At 37.7% G+C, this 21,242-nt stretch overlaps 1 protein-coding gene across 2 annotated transcripts in view; it reads left to right on the forward strand.

The window, feature by feature from the left end:
• The first annotated feature begins 6,445 nt into the window (after positions 1–6,445).
• tfpia (tissue factor pathway inhibitor a) overlaps positions 6,446–21,242 on the forward strand; it is a 30,959-nt gene continuing 16,162 nt past the window's right edge. The window contains exons 1-2 of one of the 2 annotated variants that reach the window (XM_077537122.1): positions 6,446–6,764; positions 6,845–6,899. In XM_077537122.1, the coding sequence (XP_077393248.1) occupies positions 6,848–6,899 (52 nt within the window). In that variant the 5' untranslated portion in view covers positions 6,446–6,764; positions 6,845–6,847. Of the gene's footprint in view, positions 6,765–6,844; positions 6,900–11,159; positions 11,465–21,242 lie in introns of those variants that run through there. The other variant, XM_077537121.1, reaches the window with a different exon arrangement.

A 21,242-nucleotide genomic window follows, 5' to 3' on the forward strand; every position in this document is an offset into this window, starting at 1 on the left:
CAGAGTTTGTGCACTTGAATTTTTCTGGGTGAAACAACAGCACATGCATGCTGAAAAGCAAAAGAGGAGAAGGCTGTTTTTTTTTTTTTTTTTTTTTTAGACAGGTCTGCTCGAAATGCGATCTGATGGGCTAAGCCTTTGTTTTGGCTTTGAATGACTCCAAAGCCCGAAACGGCTTCATGTTTCTTTTGAAATACTGCCAGCACAAATTTGAGCGTTATTGCGGAGGGCAGAAGGATTTTAAGCATACAAATGTGTTTCCCTACTTTCAAAAAGCTTCCCACCCCTGAGAAAGTGAATTGATGAAAATTGTGAAAGTGATTGTGAAAGCAGACATGTAACCCTAAAAAAAGAGATATGCAGTAAATAAATTAAAAACATTCATGACGGATATGTTACTATGAAAATCCCAAGCCATTAAAGTTCTGCACTGCACAAGACTTTCAAAAGACATGAAAATCCCGAGGTCAAACATTCTGACAGCTGAATTTTTAACTCAATATACCTGCATGGAAGTCAAACCCTGACTCCATTAAAAGCTGAGGTCACACATTATGACAGCTGAATTTTTTTAAATTCAATTTAAACGGTAAAAATTGTGACTACATGGAAGTCAAAACCTGACTCCATTAAAAGCCGAGGTCACACATCATCACAGCTGAATTTTTTTAAAACTCAATTTACTTGTTAAAAATTGTGCCCCTACATGGAAGTCAAACTCTGACTCAATTAAAAGCCGAGGTCACACAAATCATGACAGATGAATTTTTTAAAACTCAATTTACTTGTTAGAAATGGTGACCCATTGAAGTCAAACACTGACTCCATAAAAAGCCACGGTCACATATTATGACAGCTGAATTTTTCCAACTCAATTTTGTAACAACTGCTAAAAGCGTGACTCTGCATTGAAGCCAAACCCAACTTTGAAACCTTACTTTCAAACCCTGACTTCTTTAAAACCCGAGATCATATATTTTGACAGCTGAATTTTTCAACTCGTTTTTTGCAACAATTGTTAAAAATGGCGACCCTTTATGGATGCCAAACCCTCCTATGAAACCGTATTTTGAAACCTTGACTCCTTTATAACCCTGATGTCACACATTCTGACAGCTGAATTTTCCACTCCTTTTTCTAATAATTGTTAAAAATTGTTACCCTTCATGGATGCTAAATAAACCCTGCTTGGAAATCTTAGTTTGGAATCCCGTCTCTTTTAAAATCCTAGGTCACACATTCTGACAGCTGAATTTTTCCACTGGTTTTTGTAACAATTGTTAAAAATTGTTACCCTTCATGGACTCTAACCCCTGCTTTGAAATCTTAAATTGGAATCCTGTCTCTTTTAAAACCCTAGGTCACACATTCTGACAGCTGAATTTTTCCAACTCAATTTTGTAACAACTGCTAAAAGCGTGACCCTGTAAGGGAAGGCAAACTAAACCCTCCTTTGAAACCCTGACTGCACAATCCAACCCTCATTGGAGTCACGGCTGAGCTGGAACGTATTTGCAGCTGAACAGAGATTATGCGAGAGATGGATTATCTCTTGCACTGATCTCCAGCCAACGACGGAGCTACGCTATTCCAAAAATAAATAAATAAATAAATACAATTGAGTGATCCAGCGGTTGAAAGATCCAGAGCCAAGTTGAAGCTGCCTTGAAGATAAAAATTGTAGACCAACATTTCTTACATGCCGTACTGGGTTGGCAGTGTGAAATAATCATGGTGCTCATTCAACTCTGAACAAATTTGAAATACTTTAGTCAGTGCGGCATGTTTTTTTATATATCAGGGTTATTTGTTTATAACGGAGTTCCGTTAGCAAAACATTGGATGTAAGTGAACGTTGTAACTGACAACTCTTGTCGTGTTTTCCATTCATGCAAGCTTATATGGGGAGAGATTTGTCTCAAAAATATTCACACAAATACATTCATGATTTTCACGTGTTTTCAGATCCAAAAATATTTCCGTATATATTTTCACGTCTCTTGTAATTTTGTGTGTACATTTTCCGTGACTTTTGCTTGTGAGTTGTCGAAAGTGCGTTTTTTTTAATGTTCTAAGTGTCCCAAAGACGTATTTATACGTTTTTTTGTATTTTTATGCTAGAGCATACAGAAGGCTTTGATGCAGCATCTCAACTGCAAAGAACGGTTGCAGAAATGGTAGTTATTACAGAAATGGCCAGCAGGTGGCAGCAGAGCAAAGGAGATCAACTAGGGCCATGTAGAAAAAAAGCTCAATTGCTTACAATTTTGAATAGATTTGTGAAAACCGATGAAACTTAGCTCTCTTCTAATGCTAATTGCTGCAAAACGGAAACATGAAAATGGCGGCGAGTGAACGAGTTAAGTGTTGTTGTTTTTTCCATATTGAGCACACGCTATTTTGAGATATTCATACACACAAGCCCTCTCAGATATTCACGGGTCTAATGCTGCATTCGAGGATGGTCAGAAGTGGGACTTTTCCGAGTTCAAACCAGGAAGTGTGCGCGGGAACGCCCCCCTGAACTTGGAAATTCCACTGGTGAAGTCGGGGGGAAAAAAATAAAGAAGGACCCCGACTTCACCGACAGACTACAATGGCGACCACAGACCGTGAATGGTAAAACATAATTTACTCGAGTATAAAACTAGATAGCTTTCTTCATTCATAAATATTCGACATAACTTCAACGCAACATACGTGACAGTATGCCACTATCTCCCTGCATGACATTATACTATTCAATTGTTTGGAATGCTTGTGAAATAAGATCAAAACAATAAATGGAGCAAAATTGCGAGAAGGTAAGTTTGCTTGGAGGTAAAAATGAGTTTTGAGAACCAAAATAAAAAACAATTTATGACTATGCACCATTTTGGTTGTTTACTTTCGCCTCGAACACATTCAGGTTGGAACTGGGAGCCGAATTCAGACCATCCTCGAATGCAGCATAAGGCCTGTTCCTCCTCCGTCCACGGGGAGGCAGTGTTGCTGTCGCCGTTGAACGGAAACAAGCCGTTTCTGGTTTAAAATTGGAAATTGAAAAAACAGAATCAAGTTTTTATCTGACATTCCATTTTCTGGAAGCAAAATACGAGCATAGCTTGTTTTCCTTTAGCTTGTTTTGCCTTCACTCGAAAGACACTCTTCTTCTACTGTTAAATTGTCTTCTTCTTCTTGATAGTTTCTTTTTTTTGCAGCTTACGCTTTCCATTTAAACACGCTCCAAACTGAACAGGTCACAGGCTCTACGTACATTCTATGATCTTTAATCAGAGCCGCATTTTCCAACAAAGCGATCCGCTTAGTCACCCCTCTGCCCCATTACCAAGACAACAGCGAGTTGAAGTAATGACGCGCGGCAGGTGGTTATGACTCCAGATGGAGAGATTCGCATTTAAAGACAGCGGCTGTTCTCGCTGTGACTAATGCTCACTTTAATAAACGGGCAACATATTTCATTCCACCTTCCATGCGCATGCCTCTACGCAAAATATGTGCCCTCTCAATCGCCAGGCGCACCTTCCTGTCGATTGCTCACCAAGTCGCATTCTTATGTGAACTCATTCACTCGCCGCCATTTTCACTGAAGCATTCCCGGCTGTTTTACTGGATTTGGACTCATTTTGCAAGGCCAACAGAATATTGTGTTCTATTGCTATCAAAACATGGAACCTAGCAAAAGAAAGATTAAAGTGTCTTTCTTTCATCAGATTTGCAGCTATTAGCATTACAATATAGCTAAGTTGCATCATTAGTCACAAATCTATTTAGAATTTTGAGTACCCGTAATTGAGTTGTTTTTTTTCAACATGGCCTTGGTTGATCACTTTTGCTCTGCTGCCACCTGCTGGCCGTTTCTGTAATAGCTACCATTTATTCAACCGTTCTTTGCAGTTGAGAGGCTGCATCAAAGCCTTCTGTATGCACTACCATAAAAAAAAACGTTAAACAAAAACATATATATATATATATATATATATATATATATATATATTTGTCTTTGAGACACTTAAAACATTTAAAATAGAACGTATTTATACGTTTTTGGGAGCAAATGAGTTAATCTACATCTCTCTATCTTTTGAAAATATAGAATTAATTTCCCCTGCTACATGGATGAAACCCAACCTCCAAGCCACTTACAAGCCACTTCGTTGTAATTTTCGTCACAATTTTTTTTTTTTTTTTTTGTCGACAAAAATTGGATTAAAGCAATAGACCAATTATCAGCCGGGCCGATTATCGGTGCCGATATTCAGCATTTTGACGAATATCGGCATCGGTCATTTTGAAAAATTATAAGGCGGATAATAGATCCATTTAAAGACGTGTTCAGAAGGCAAAAAAAATAAAAAATAAAAAATAAAAAATCAGGGAACCAATTATTTTAAATTTCATAGATGCTTCTGACCTGGAAACTCTCTGCACTCTGCACCAACTTAAAAAAAAAAGAAAAGAAAAGAAAAGTCTCTATTTAATTTTTGAAGACATGCTAGTGTCTCTGGAAGATCCCTGAACATTTTGTTAGATTTTTGTTTTTTTCAACAAAGATGTCTATTTTTTAAGATTTTTTTTAAGTCCAATATTTTATGAACCTTACACATTTCAATAAACATATGCTTAAAAATAACTAATAAATAAAAAGTGAGATATTTTCAATATTTTCTCTTTTAGTAAAAAAATGAATGTCGGCTCCAAATTGGCATTCTTGGCTACAAATAATTGGTATCGGTATCAGCCCTGAAATTTTTTTTAAAAAATTTAAAAAAATATTGGTCTATCTCTAATCAGATGACTAAATTATGATGAAAACTTTAATTAATTTTCGTCAAAAGACTATAACTTGTCAAAATGATCACTGCATTGGGTTTTGTCACAACGTAACAAAAAAACCCCCAAAAAACAGAAATCGGCACCAAATCCACCCTCACAAAAACCACTTTTCCCGTTCCAGACTGACAACTCCTCAATTTCCAAGTCCTTACAGGTTAAGAGTCTGGATGTCATCTTTCTTTATACCTCAATCACTTTCATCTCCACAACATCTCTCGTCTCTTTCCCTCCCTCGCTCATAAAAAAAAAAAAAAAAAAAAAAAAAATACACTTACCACTCCTATTCATACACTAGTCACATCCTGTCCTGATGACTGTAATTCGCTTCTGGTTGGCCTATCGAACAAATCCATCCATAAACTCCAAGGGCCCTGCTTTCATAGACACATACATATTTTACGCTCAGCATAAAAACTCGTGCATCTTCATTTTTGTGCTGGGGCAAAAATCTCGTTAATGGCGTTTGGGAAGCGCACTTTGTTTGGGCGTTCCAACAGGCCAAGGACGTTTTTATTATTATTATTATTATTATTATTATTATTATTATTATTATTATTATTAGATAGAACTAGACTTTAGACCAGGGTTGTTATAGTTTTGGAATTTTTCTTTTTAGTTAGTTTTGATTTGGTTTTGAGGGTTTTTTTTTTTTGGTTTGTTTGTTTTTTAAATAAATTTAGTTACTTTCAATTACTATTCTGGGTGGTTCTCTTAGTTTTTATTAGTTTTAGTTCTTAAATAAATGTTTTAGTTTTTTGTTAATTTCAGTATTAGTTTTAGTTTTTTTTTTTTAATGTGTATTACTTGTGCGCAATATTTAAAAAACAGCATGGGAGCGACGTCATCTGAAGGTGCTTTTCTATTGGCTGCTGCTAGTTGACATCACTTCTGTGTGACACACTTTCAAACGTGCTTATTCCAGTTCATATCACAATAAATCTACTGAAAATCTCGTTAAAAATCATCCCCAAAGGCTCATGCATTCAATTAATTACCAAAGACTAAAATTAACATTTTTGCTATCATTATAGTTAGTTTTAATTAGTTTTGTAAACATAAAATATAGTTTCAGTTAGTTTTCGTTTTTTAACCCTTAAAAGCATTTTCGTTTTTATTTTATTTCGTTCACGAAATAGTTTTTGGAATTTTAGTTTTAGTTTTTTTCGTTAGTTTTAGTTCCCTAAAATAACCTTGTTTTAGACCAGGTGTAACCAGGTCTAAGTTGCGGCACAGGTGGCGTAATGTGATCTTCACAGTGGCCAACTTTACGCCATCCATACGTCAGTCTTGTGTGATCTTCTCACAGTTCCTTCTAAATCCAAGTTGTGCGCGCCGATGTAGAACTGAACTGAAATTATTGGCCAATTGGAATCAAGTTGGTTGTGCTCGCTCCCACAACGGCACATATTTATACGCACACCAAAAGAAAAAGCCAAAAGAAAGAAGGGTTGAAAATTCTGCAGTTGGCGTTCCAATGCGATCCTCTCACACAATTCAGCAGTAATGTTCTTGACTTTGTTAGATGTCTTTTGTCTTCATATATTTTCAGCTTCAAAAGAAGATCGATGTGAAAAATTGTCTCCAACCGGCAGTATGCAACGAACATGCCAACGATAGATATGATCCGTGATGAAGACAGCATGAAACGACTTGCCTATTGTTTCAGCGCAAGTACTAATTTTTTCATCATCCGTTAATTACCCCTTGATGGCCCTCGTTGAGACATCACTTCATGTACCGCCAATACGTGCCACAAATACTACTGAAGGATCACATCGATTGCATCACGTCTCCCACGCAACCGCCGAGCAACGAACCAACAGGGGCATCCCCGGAAAAGAGTGGACACATCGAATGACTTCTCATCCTCTGGCGACCTCGCAAGTGTTGGGAATTGTTTGGTCCGACCGACGATAACACGTGATACTGTGAGAAAAGCGGCGCACAGGAAATTCCAGCCGGCTTTTGCTGCAGATCTGCTGACTTCATTGAACTTTCTCCCACCCAGATCATGACGATGGTGGGGGCTGCCAGTGCACAGAGACATGGTTTCCCTGAACAGCGTGAGTGCAGCTTGAATAATCTTTCAGACAGGCACATTCTTGTCTGTTGACGACACTCAAATACGACCAAGTACGTATTTTTTGGCCAGGGCATGTCTAGTTGACCATGTTGGGGGAATTTGGCCGACATGTCCCCAGCATTCCTGACAATTTGGTGACAGAACATAGACTTGAATTTAGACATGCTAAAGGTTAGGTTAGGTCTAAGTTGTGGTGTTATGATGGACAGATGGATGACCAGAGGGATGGAAGGACGGGTGGATGAACAGATGGATGATTAGATGGATGTCTGGATGGACAGATAAACGGATGGATGGATGGATGGATGGATGGATGGATGGATGGATGGATGGATGGATGGACAGATAAATGGATGGTGATGGATGGATGGATGGATGGATGGATGGATGAACAGATGGATGAACAGATGGATGGATGGTGATGGATGGTGATGGATGGAGGATGGTGGATGGATGAACGGATCGATGGATGGATGGATGGATGGATGCATGGATGAACAGATGGATGGATGGTGATGGATGGATGGTGATGGATGGATGGATGAATGGATGGATGGATGGATGGATGGATGGATGGATGGATGGATGGATGGATGAACAGATAAATGGATGGTGATGGATGGATGGATGGATGGATGGATCGATGAACGGATCGATGGACAGATGGATGGATGGATGGATGGATGGATAGATAGACGGATGGATGGATGAACAGATGGATGGATGGATGGATGGATGGATGGATGGATGGATGGATGGATGGATGGCAGGAAGGACGAACGAATGAATGACTAGATGGATGGATGATGGAGTGCTGTACATGAAACATCATGCAGTGAAGAGTAAGATAAGTAAAATAAGAGCAAAAAAAGAGCATTGTAAGTAAGTATGTAAGTGAATGAATGAATAAACAAATAAATATATATAATGGCGTACAACAAGCCCTTCAACCCTTATCGTGCTCCACAAATAAACTTGCTTTTCCTCACCCCGGGAGACGCCAATTTTATAATTAATGAATACAAATGTTCTGTTCAATTCCTTTCCTTTTCTCCCAGTCCTCTGTTTTTAGTTGTGACCTTTTCTAGTGTCACTGCTGCTAAAATGAACGATGAGGACATCTGTATGATACGACATATCCGTGAGCGTCATTGCACGTCGCATGTCGCAGCTGGAGCTGATCCAATCTTGCGACGGTGACAACTTCTCAAGAACGTTATCTCCGTGACACATAGTAGATGAATCAGAATTGCTGTCAAATGTCAAATGTACAGTCACGGTCAAAGTTTACTCAGGATGTGATTCGCCTGACTCACATTGATTGAACATTTCCAAGCCACATTTATTTTCTCCAAGTGCTTCAGCTCATTTGGGTCAACACACTTGGGTTTACAAATTCATCATAACCCGGTTTGTGTCTCGAATGGGGTTTACAACCAAATGTTTTCAACATTTAAAGCGTATTTAGCAGCCATTTTGTTTTTTGTTTTTGTTTGTGACTACAGCATGTACGTGTGATGCAGCGCTATGTTCCTTGTGAAGATGAATCAGGTGCTATGCACTTGCCTTGGACCTGTAATAGGCAGTCTTCGTTTGTCAAATCACTCTTATTTGTAGTTGCTATGCGGTTGCTGTGTCCCTTGTGATGATGATGTCAGTGCTATGCAGTGGCTATGGATATGTAAGAGTTGTTCTGAGTTTGTCCAGTCACTCTTATTTTGTACTCGCTATGCAGTTGCTTTGTCCCTTTGATGATGAAATTGACAGTTTCTATGCAATTGTTTTGTTCTTTGTGATGATGTTCTCAGTCTATGCAGTAGCTATGTTCCTGTAATTGCCACTCTTCGTTGGTCTAGTGACCAGTCACTCTTATTATAGTCATTATGAGTTGCTATGTTCCTATGACGATGACGCTAGCAGCTGCTATGCAGGTGCTATGTTCCTAGTGATGATGAAGTTGTCAGTTACTATGCAGTTATGTTCCTGTAATAGTTACTGTTTGTCTAGTCACTCTCGTTTTGTAGCCGTTACGCAGTTACTATGTTCCTAAGATTATGAAGGTATCAGTTGCTATGCAGTGGCTATGTTCCTTGTGATTATGTTGACAGTTACTATGCAGCCGCTATGTTCCTGTAGTAGTCACTCTTGTTTGTCTCGTCACTCTTATTTTGTAGCCGTTATGCAGTTTCAATGTTCCTAAGATTATGAAGTTATCAGTTGCTATACAGTTGCTATGTTCCTTGTGATGATGAAGTTGTCAGTCACTATGCAGTCGCTATGTTCCTGTAATAGACACTCTTCGTTTGTCTAGTCACTCTTATTTTGTAGCCATTATGCTATGTTCCTATGATGATGAGGTTATCAGTTGCTATGCAGTTGCTTGTGATGATGAAGATTCCAGTTGTGATGCGCTTCTTCCGTATGCTCGATGGTGCTTCCCTGCTCTCTCAATCAAGATTTTTCAGTCAAGGTTTCTCTGTCAAATGTTTTCTTTGAGGTCATCTGAATCCAGGCCTGCTCTCTGTTGTTACTTTGCTTTTTTTTTTTGTATATAAAGACTGTATATAAAGACCCAAATTTTGTTTGACATACAAGCAATTAAAAAGTCAATTTTCCATAATGCTACTCGCACGGTACAAATTTATGCAGTGTAGAAAACGGGAGGCGGCATTACATACGCTTGATCCACATCAGTGACTCAGTAAATATTAAAAGTGGATATGTCCACTTTTTTTCATCAGGCATAATTATCCATCGGTGTTTTATTGAAGAGAGTAATGAAGTCATTACGGTTGCGAAATGGGGCCTTTAAATACAACGTGTCGTCACCCCGCGCGAGCACCGCGGAGGCTGAAGAGGTTCCACAAAGGTCGTAAATCAAGAACCCGGCGAGCGTGAATGATGAAAATGAGTCGGCTAATGTCCTTCAGATTGGAAAGAACCCTCAGTCACAAGGAACTTGACGAAGGTGAAGTGGCTTTTATGAGCTCGCCTCAACTTTCAAGAGACAAAGAGGAAGAAATTGTCAAATGAAAGTCAAATGTTGTCATAAAAAAAGTCAGTTCCATCCGGTGAGTCAATGAAGATAGGATAAATACAACTTGTCGTTCATTAAAAGTCTGAGTGGCATCTCCCATCTTTCACGGCAAATCCTCAATATGATCGTTAATCGTTGACGGCGTGCTGCAAAGGCGTAAGATGACCTCGGCAAAAAATTTAACGTCGCCCATCTGTCTTGTACGCTCGCTTCCGGTTGGGGAATCGTTTGCAACATTTCCCTCGTCGGAGTTTGTCGAAGTACGACCTTGGAATTTGGCCCCAAATGGCTGCTTTGAAACAAAATGGCGGACAGTCGCTTCCACTTACAGACTTCTTCTTTGCAACTCCCGTTTGGAAAGATGGTAATATTTCAATTCTGTTGATTATTTTTCAAATTACATAATGGATAAATCAGATGGGAAAAAATTGACAGGGCAGAAAGTCTTCAAATATGCACAATATGCAAAATAATATTTTGTCGATGTGGGTGTGCGAGTACAGACATCAAGTTGGTGACCCCTATTATCAAAAACGTATGCATCACAAACAGACTTTATTTATGTTGGCATAATAGCAAAACATAGAATTTACATGCGAACAGAATATTTTTTTCTTTAGCCTTTTTCCCAGGGTCGTTGCCCCTGTTGACCCCACCAACTACACGCCCCTGGATTGAACAAACATGCCGAAAAATGTTTTTTGAAGCAAATGGAGATGTTTGCAAATGTTTTATTTGGATTAAACTAAGGATGGTAGTTCAAAATTAAATGAAAATGAGAAGAAATAAAATACGTACAGTTATTTTTTGCGCTTTATAAACAGTAACATAAAAAAATACTTAGAAGTCACTTTTTTTTTGGAAAAGCATAGATTAAATAAAAAAATATCATATCAAGCTCTTTTAAAAGCAAACCTGTTTTGACGTACACATTTGACGGTTTTTCTTTCGTTTTTTTTTTTTTTTAATTCAAACTCTGCATTTAACATTCACAGCATTGCAACAAACATCAGATTAAAAATATCTTAATCTTATTAACATCCACAGTATTGGAAAAAAACATTCAACAATTCCACATTTAAAAAATAAATAAATACATAAATAATGAGTTTTTTTTTTTTTATTCTTTCGTGTACGGGTGTAGCCACTGCAAATACGCGCAACATGATGACGTCACACGATGCGCTACTAGTTCCTTGGCGTGAGTGGACAGGAAGTGACCGACCATATTTTATTGGACTATCGTCAAAGTGCAGGCTGGTGCGCGCGAACAAACGACGGAAGTGCGCGCGCACCCGCAGTGCTTGACAACTTTTCGAGTGCGTCAACTTCCAGCAAGTGTTCCGAACTTGGTCAAGCTGCCCGCTCTCGTCTTCACTTCCAACCGGCTGGAATTTTGCCTCCTTGTAACTACAACAACAAGAACATGAAGCGGCGACTTTCGAGCGCCTTCTGGTTCTCCTGCGTTTTCTTTTTGGGGACCTGCTGCAGCTGCACAGCCGCGCAAGGTAAAACCATAATTGTTTACCTTTCACGTCACCACAACTTGTAGTAAGTTAAATGAAGAGTGCGATAGTTAGTGAGCACAAGTTGTTGCTGATTGTTCCGACCGTGTCGAGACACGTCCAAAGTCCACTTGCCCGCACTTTTGCAAAGAAATAATGAGGCCGTTGTTGTGTTTTGATGATGTCATGTCAGGTTAAAAGGTGGTGAGAACGTATCAAGTCCTTCCAAGTTATTTGTAAAACTGAAAATGACGTCTGTGGGTTTACATCGGTGGTGTGCAAAGTATGGCCCGCGGAGTCACACGCGGCCCGGATCCTGAATTTGGGGCACTGAAGTATTGACTAGGGATGTAACGATATCCAAACATCACGATACGATATTATCATGATATGAATGTCACGATACGATAATTATCACGATATTGTGGGGGCGTTGGCGATATTTAAAAAAAAAGATCACAATATTGTAAAAAAGAGAGCTCATACTAAAAAAAACAATATTGTGCTTTTGTAACAGCAATGCAAATAAACCACGCACAATCTAATAACAATATTGACACACTTATTTGCTAATACAAGCATACATTGATTGCTTCACATGAAAAGTAGGTTCCCCCTCATCTGACAATTAGCATAGATTTCAAACATAGAAGGCCAAAACATCCCTAATGAAAATTAAATTCCACTAATAAACTAGCCACTAGAGGGTGCTAGAACTGCACAAATGGAAATCAACCTGACTTTTTTTTTTTTACAGATGTGTTCCTTTTAAATATTGTGAACTTGACGACGACAGTATTGTGGCAGTGTTAATATCACGATATCACGATATTGCCATTATCGTGACATCCCTAGTATTGACCGGATCAAATGTTGTGTAATTGTATTAAGTGAGATGTAGATGTGAAAAGGGTCCGCATGTGCAAAAAAACAAAATGGAGATATTGATATATTTGAATTATGCACTTAATTCCCTTTAAAATGATATATAATACATGGATGTAGCTGAAAAATTGACAAAGTTAAAGCAGTTTTAATGTTCGAAAGTTGAAATCTTCGAGATCCTGTATGTGAGATGTGAAGCGTTTGCGCGGCAATAAAATGCACGGCGGTAAGTCGGAAGATGTGTGTAGTGAGCCGTAAATTCCAAATCATGTCACGAGGTAGGGCTGCACAATATATTGCAAAATATCGACACCGCGATATTGGCCTATACAATATGCATATCGCAAATACATGCATTAAGTTTGATATGGAACTTTATGCTTTGATCTGAATTTGGCCAGTCAGACTGTCAGGTTGACCTATTTGACATTTATTAAACGTGACAAAAAAAGGAGAGAAGACACTCAGTTCAAGGCTTGCGAGGAGAGAGGAGAGGAACTGACTGATACAGTTCACTACTGCACCCTGAAAAAAAACCTCTCCTCACCCTCTCTTTTTATTTGGTTTCCACGCGCCTAGTTCTATGGGTGTTCCAACCCTAATAATGCAAATGCAAAACATAGTTGGAACACAGTTTACTTAACAAAAATGTGCACTGCCATCCAATAGTTGAACATTATCGAGAGGTAATTACAATTAAGATATCACTATATTCAGCAATTATATCTCCTATCGCATATGTTTCCAATATTGTGCAGCCCTATTGTATCCTTGCCATGCTGTCAAAAGGCAATTGGCCCGTAACTGTGCTGTCTATGTTTTGTGGAAATGGATGACCGACACCAAGATTTGGAAAATTAACCCGCTTAGGACATTTACAGTCAAACTAAAATTGTGATCTGCTCGCACGACTGCCATAAATATTTCCGTTCTCAGGAAAATCCATATCAGTTTGAGCTGACACAAAGCAGGCGCATCATTTGTTGAAATATTCTTTTGCTGTTCAAGGACGACGCTTCATGTTTGCTGTCAGGCTCCTGATACGGAACGAGTTCGGCGGGTCATATTTTTGTGCATCCTCCCTCCAGTGGTTTGAATGACACAACGAGGAGAATCGTTCAAGGATGCCCGGTCACTGCGCCTCGCGCGGTGACTCACTAAGATGTGCTTTTCAAACTGATAGCGTCGTTTTTTCTCAGTCTTTTTGGGGACACTTGACATTTGCCACACGACAGAGAGAGAGAGAGAAATGGCAACGGTTTCTGCATGCCGTCGGGTTATGAAATTTGTCACCTTCAGAGGGCTGCAAAATTCACCTATTCCGAAATATTTTCTGTACGGTTTTCCATTTCTTGCTGCTTGCTTACTACTTTTAACAAGTTTTTTTTTAATAAGCCATATGTCTGTGAATGCACTGAACTCTTTCGCCTCATCGCGGTTCGCTGTTTACAAATTCACCTTCGGGATATTTTGGCTCGACAATATTGTTGTATCGTTTCAATACGAATCGATATTTAAACATAAAATTTTGATGGAAATATTCAACAAAAAGTTTTACTTAGGGTTAGGGTTCACACTTTACGCATGGAAGAAAATTATATTAAAAAATGGCAATAATCGATTTACAGATTCGCATCAGGATTAATCGGTATCAAATCGAATTGTGACCTATCAATCGTGATCCGGATCGAATACAAATCTTACATGTACAAGTTTACTAATGAGTATTTTCTAAATTTTAGATTAACCCCCTCCCCACAATAATCGACTTACAGATTCGTGTCGGGATTAATCGGTATCAAATCGAATCGTGACCTATGAACCATGATCCGGATCAAATACAAATCTTACATGTACAAGTTTACTAATGAGTATTTTCTAAATTTTAGATTAACCCCCTCCCCGCAATAATCGACTTACAGATTCGTGTCGGGATTAATCGGTATCAAATCGAATCGTGACCTATGAACCGTGATCCGGATCAAATACAAATCTTACATGTACAAGTTTACTAATGAGTATTTTCTAAATTTTAGATTAACCCCCTCCCCGCAATAATCGATTTACAGATTCGTGTCGGGATTAATCGGTATCAAATCGAATCGTGACCTATGAACCGTGATCCGGATCAAATACAAATCTTACATGTACAAGTTTACTAATGAGTATTTTCTAAATTTTAGATTAACCCCCTCCCCGCAATAATCGATTTACAGATTCGCATCGGGATTAATCGGTATCAAATCGAATTGTGACCTATCAATCGTGATCCGGATCAAATACAAATCTTACATGTACAAGTTTACTAATGATTATTTTCTAAATTTTAGATTAACCCTCTCCCCGCAATAATCGACTTAGAGATTCGTGTCGGGATTAATCGGTATCAAATCGAATCGTGACCTATGAATTGTGATCCGGATCGAATACAAATCTTATGTACAAGTTTACTGATTAGTATTTTCTAAATTTGAGTTAAAAAAAAAAATCGCAATAATTGATTTACAGATTCGTATCCGGATTAATCGGTATCAAACCGAATCGTGACCTATGAATCGTAATCCGGATCGAATCGCCAGATACTCGGCAATTCACACCACTACTACATGAAAAAGATTTGTGGGATTTTGACCAATCTTCTTTTGCAACAGGAAATTTCCCGAGAGCTAAATTCAGGCAATGGATTTTTTTTTTTTTAAGCACACTTTAACCATAAAACATAAACGGCTTCTTTGCCAGTTTCCCGACAAATGTGAGCTTTGGGATTAGCTTGGCAAGTCATTTTTTAGTGGGATGATTGAACTTTATATGACATAAACATTACGTAATTTATGTGTACATGAGGCAACTCCTTAGTTGACTGGAACAACGGCCGTCCATAAGATAGTTGAAAACGTGAAATGTAAAAAAAAAATAAAAAATCCATTTTCCAGTACGATGCGTGATGAATTGGTAAATAACATGTTTCGGAACTCCATCCATTAAACATATAAGGCAACACATTTCCACACCGTGTATTATTTATTCATCACACAAATGTGGCTGCAGGGAAATTGGTTATGGGCATGAAATTTGTCAATCTCGCTTCTTCTTCGGGCTCCTGATAAAAGGCCGCCGACTTCTTTGCATTTGCAATATGGTGACGGATATGATATGAACCCCGTGAGGGAGATCGCGTGCCCGCTCGGGCTTGTCAAAACCAGAGAGATGGGAAAAAAAGAAAATGCTTTGCGAGTATCGACTAATCTTTTGGTGCCTGAATAGAAATATATGTGGGTATTATTAAAAACAAGCTGAACAAAGTGAAGATTTTGGTTTTAGGTTCTTGAAGTTCATTGACAAATTAAGAGTATTGGGGAGGGGGGGGGGGGGGGGTTGCTTGAAGTAAATAGCGCAAGTCAAATGTCCACATCGTAAAAAATGATAGCAATGGAAGGAAATTAGGGCTGCACAATATATCGAAAAAATATCGATATCGTGATATTGGTCCTTGCAATATGCATATCGCAAAGGCATGCAATAAGTTTTATATGGAATTTTATGCTTTTTATATGAATTTGACCAGTCAGATGCTAACTAAAATGTGCATCGCCATTCAATAGTTGAAAATTATCAAGACATAATTACAATTAATTAACTAAGATTACATTAAGGTTGCTTATTTTGCCACATGAAAAATGTTTTTCTTTCATTAGGTAATAAAAATGACATTTCTTTAGGTACATACATGTTAAACATCGCAATAATATCGATATTGCTATATTCAGCAATTATATCGCATATCGCATGTTTTTCCAATATCGTGCAGCCCTAAAGGAAATCCCATGTTTTTCTTCAGATTGAACCCAGGGGGCAGCAGATACAATGAAAACAACAGGGGCCCTGGAATTGAACCTTGTGGAACGCCATACGACAGTCATGTAGTGTCAGAGCAACTGAGGCTAACACCAAAACGTTCTGCCCCACCTGGCGCTATGAACGAGCCAACAGACTGCTGTGGTCTGTTGTATCAAATGCTGCACTTATATCCAACAAAACAATACTCACTAAGTCTCTAGTGTCATTCGTCAACAGCAAAAACTTGTAAGAGGGCTGACAAAAAACTAAGGTGGCGAAATATGGGTGACGGCGGGCTCTATTTTCATCGACGGAGACACGGACTAAACCTAACCCAGTCTTCAAGCTGCTCAGACCACGTCTAAACGTTGGCGCGAGGTAGGCAGCTGGTCTATTGTGACACATTTCATTCATAAAAACGGCATGTGGGCAACAATTCATAGCGCACAATATTATTCTCATTATTTTATTTGTTTAAATCAATCTGCTGTGCAGGATTTACGCTATTTAAAGTCTCAAAGATGCTGAGTCGCCCAAACATTTTTGAGATTACAATGTTTATGGTTTTTCTTTGGAAGCTGACCACTGGACCCTTATGAATTATTCCACTTGAGTTTGTTCGCAAAAGATAGTGGGTATCTTTACTCAACCTGTAAAGGTTTTTTTTTTTCCTTATCTGAAAAGAACAATCAACATTCCCGGCATGAGTCGACCCTAATAAGAACACTCGAACGCATGTCTAAAAGGAAGCAGGAAGTGCTGAATGTTGTCGGATAGTGAATGATAACATCGAGGCCAAGTTGCTCGGGAAAATGTGCAATTGTGCTTGCAAATTAATTTCAACTCTTGTTGCCCCAGGAATTACTCTGTGTCTTTGTATTCTATGTTGACAAAAATATCCGTGTCATTTGGAATTAAATGCGTAAATGATAAGAGGAATATTCATGATTACGTTCAACAACTGCCGCGTCGACACATTTTCTCGTTTGGCTCATTGGAACAATAACCTGCTTCAGAACAGAGCTGCCGTATTGATTGCCTCATCTAATCAAAAATTGTGTCTCCAGTAGACGGAAAGATGATATTTGCAGAGCCAAATTGGTCTCTTGGTCAGTCTATTCCATAACATTCAGCTGTGCGTACATCAATTAATAACAAGAATGAAGGCGAGACAAAATATCCGCTGCTGTAAAGTTGTTTTTTTTTAAGAGCCTTTAAAGTAAATTCAGAGATTTGTGTCTAAATTGATTGACTGATTTATATTAATATTAATATAAATAAATAGTAAATACAATTATATCAATACATGTTCATAATCAATAAATAATAATAAAAATTATAAAAGTAAAATAATAAATCACAATGTAATAAAATAATATAAATATAATATAAATACATAATATAATATATAAAAATATAAATAAAAAATATAATAGTAATAAATATAAATTATTATTATTATTATTCATAATAATAACAATAATAATAATAATTATAATTATAATTATAATAATAATTATAATAATAATAATAATTATTATTATTATTATTATAACTAAGTTGATGAGTCTTCTTTGCCTGAAGACTTGCGTCCATTTCCCCGCTACTCTTATGAGGCACCCCCTCTAGTGGCCGGCCAAATAATTGCTCAATAAATCATGAACAATGGAGCCGTTCTAGTGGCTGTATATGAACTACAAATATCGCGATACTTCCGTAGGCGTATCGATAATCTATCGGGTGATAAAGTATTTACGATTTATGGCGATATCGATATATCGTCACACTCCTAATAACAACACGCAGAACCGCAACCTAAGTGGCCAAATCGGGTCCAACATGAACAGCGTTCCCAATACACAAACAAGGGCCAGGCAGTATAAAATAATTTAAATAAAAATCGATTTGGGGGCATTTAAAATTGATTCTGAATCATACTTAAATGAGAATCGATTTTTTTGTTTTGTTTGTTTGTTTTTGCTAGGCACAGCCCTGCGTGGTGTCAAATCTAGTTCCAGAAAGTAAAACAACCTTCCACAGTTTGACTTTAGCAACTTTCCTCTGTATTTGGACGATACAGCACAACTGCTTACTTGTGATTTTTGCAAGTATGAATAGCTTCCTGATGAATCTTTTTTTACAGCGTGACAATATGGTGCCGTAAAACCGCCACGACCTCGGCGTCTCCATTAGACGCTAATAGAGCTGCCTCTAATGAAAATAAGAAAATTGCTTTCTCCCATACTGATTTTCTCTCTCGGAACATCCTCGCCGATTTGTTTGAACTTTGGTCCCCTTTTGGTTCACTGCTTTGCATCTCTAATCGTCTCCATGGTGGCAACCCCCATTTGCGTCCTTCTTAAGCGCTAATCTGGATCCGCTTGTAGAGAATGAGCTGAGCCGTGATCATTCACGCACAATGAGCATCACAGCCAGCTTTTAATTGTCTCGCATTTATGGGACGCTCCTTGTGTGACCGAGCGGTGAAGATGAAAATGTAATATCACGATGAGAGGACCAAAAATGAACTTCATATTGCTAAAAATGATGTAATATCAAAAATACGTGAGCGTGCCTCTGGAAATTGCAAACAAAGCAATTAAAACTAGACTAGAGTTTTCTCCTCGGTTTAGACCAGCAGCATTTTTCTCTGTAAACGGTGCGTCGCCATGGCAACAGCATGGGACTAAATTTTTAAAAATTCATTAACTTTTCGTCTTAACCCCTGGGCACAAATATTTATTTTGTTCACATTCTTGTGATTTTTGTCCAAAATATGGCTTTTCCTCTGAAGTGTGATAACTCAGTCATTTATGAATATTTTTTTTAAATTTCAACCACTCAAAAATGTTCAGTGGCGACCTATCTATACATATATTGTAATATATTTATTAATTTATTTTTAATGCCCCTATGGACAATAATATCAGTTTCATTCTAATAGCAAGACTAACTATGCTGTACATAATATATAAAATAAATGTCTAATTTGAATATTTCATATGTCATAGTTAGAGGCTTGAATAAGATTATAAGTCATGAAAACAGAATTTTTTATTTTTTTTTGCATGCCCAGTTTTTAGACAATGGCAGTTTTCTGAATTGAACAAAATTTTTGTGATTTTGTCCAAAATATGCCTTTCCTTTGAAGTGTCATAACTAAGTCATTTATGAATATTTTTTTTCAATTTCAGCCACTCAAAAATGTTCAGTGGCACCAGACCTATCTATAAATATATAGCTTATTTATTTATTTATTTATTTATTTATTTTGAATGCCCTCTTTTGAATGGACATAATAGCAGTATTATTCTAATAGCAAGACTAACTATGCTGTACATAATATATAAAATAAATGTCTAATTTGAATATTTCATATGTCATAGTTAGAGGCTTGAATAAGATTATAAGTCATGAAAACAGAATTTTTTATTTTTTTTTGCATGCCCAGTTTTTAGACAATGGCAGTTTTCTGAATTGAACAAAATTTTTGTGATTTTGTCCAAAATATGCCTTTCCTTTGAAGTGTCATAACTAAGTCATTTATGAATATTTTTTTTCAATTTCAGCCACTCAAAAATGTTCAGTGGCACCAGACCTATCTATAAATATATAGCTTATTTATTTATTTATTTATTTATTTATTTTGAATGCCCTCTTTTGAATGGACATAATAGCAGTATTATTCTAATAGCAAGACTAACTATGCTGTACATATATAGAAAATAAAAGTCTAATTAAAAAAAAAAAAGTCTAGTTGATTTCTATTTGTGCAATTTAACACCCTCTGGTGGCTATGTTGTTTTTTGTTTGTTTGTTTTTTTAAGTGCAGTTTAATTTTCACAAGGCATGTTTTGGCCCTTCGATGTTTAAAATCCACGCTACGTAATATGCTTGTTTTGAATCGAGTCAGTATGTGGAAGAACTCATTAGCAATTAAGTGCCTCAATATTAACTCAACTCAACTTTATTGATTTGAATATTGATCTGATGTGTGTGCAAAGTGTCGTGAGTTTTTGTCCAAATTTTAGACCCTCAAACACATCATTGTTTTTCTCTGCAAACGGTGCATCGCCACGGCAACAGCATGCTGTTCAATACAATTTCATCTTCAACATCTTTCGAACAAACAGGTACATGCTGATAATCAAAGCATTTGCAGCCATATTTCTGCTTGTGTGATTACCGGAATGCGAAAACAAGGTTTGACAGCATAAAAATGTATTATAAACGTCAAGCAACCGTTTTCAATTTATTGTCTTGTCTGACTTCCCACGGGGCCTCTAATTTTCTTCTGCTCGCTCTCATGTTTAAACAAACATTTGATTGTTTCATACAGTCCAATGCATAATTCGCGTCATCTTTTTGTAATTGCCAATCTGGACTTGGCAGCACGTCTTCCTTTTGTAAATCGCGTTGTAATCTTCCGCGTGCGTTATTGTTTACTATATCGCGGAGATTGATTTTTCCTAACGATGGCGACTCAAACTGAAAGATTATAGCGAGCAACTTTTCTTGCAGGGGTTTCTTGTTCTTGTTTTGTGGTGAAGACCCCTGCAGCATTTGGGATAATGGCACTCGGCTTAGATTTAGTAATGAGCTGTAAAGGGAGCGGCTGTTGTTTACCTTTTCCAATAAGAACAAGATAAGACTCTTGCGTGGCTTGCGGCGGGAGTAAAAAAAAAACTGTTAAATCTGATTTGACGTGAACAAATGGCCGGACGGAGACTCGCCTGCATCTACGCCGCAACAATTTGACTCTGCTCTGTGCCGTCTTTGCTCCCTCGCCGCTTTGCCACGTCAAAATTCGGCCCGTGATTAAAAATGAATGCATCTCACTCGCCTTTTTAGATAAGTAACAAGATTTGCCTGCTGCTCCCAAGGCCGTTCTGAATATATATATATATATATATATATTAGGGGTGTCACGATTCGCCAACTCCACGATTCGATTTAAATTTCGATTTTGGGGTCACGATTCGATTTTTTTTTCGATTTTTTTTTTTTTTTTTTTTCCGCTCCCCCACTTTATAACACAGAGGCATATGCTTCTGTAGGC

Source organism: Festucalex cinctus, chromosome 11, assembly GCF_051991245.1.
Source record: "Festucalex cinctus isolate MCC-2025b chromosome 11, RoL_Fcin_1.0, whole genome shotgun sequence".
In the NCBI taxonomy this organism is placed as follows: Eukaryota; Metazoa; Chordata; class Actinopteri; order Syngnathiformes; family Syngnathidae; genus Festucalex; species Festucalex cinctus.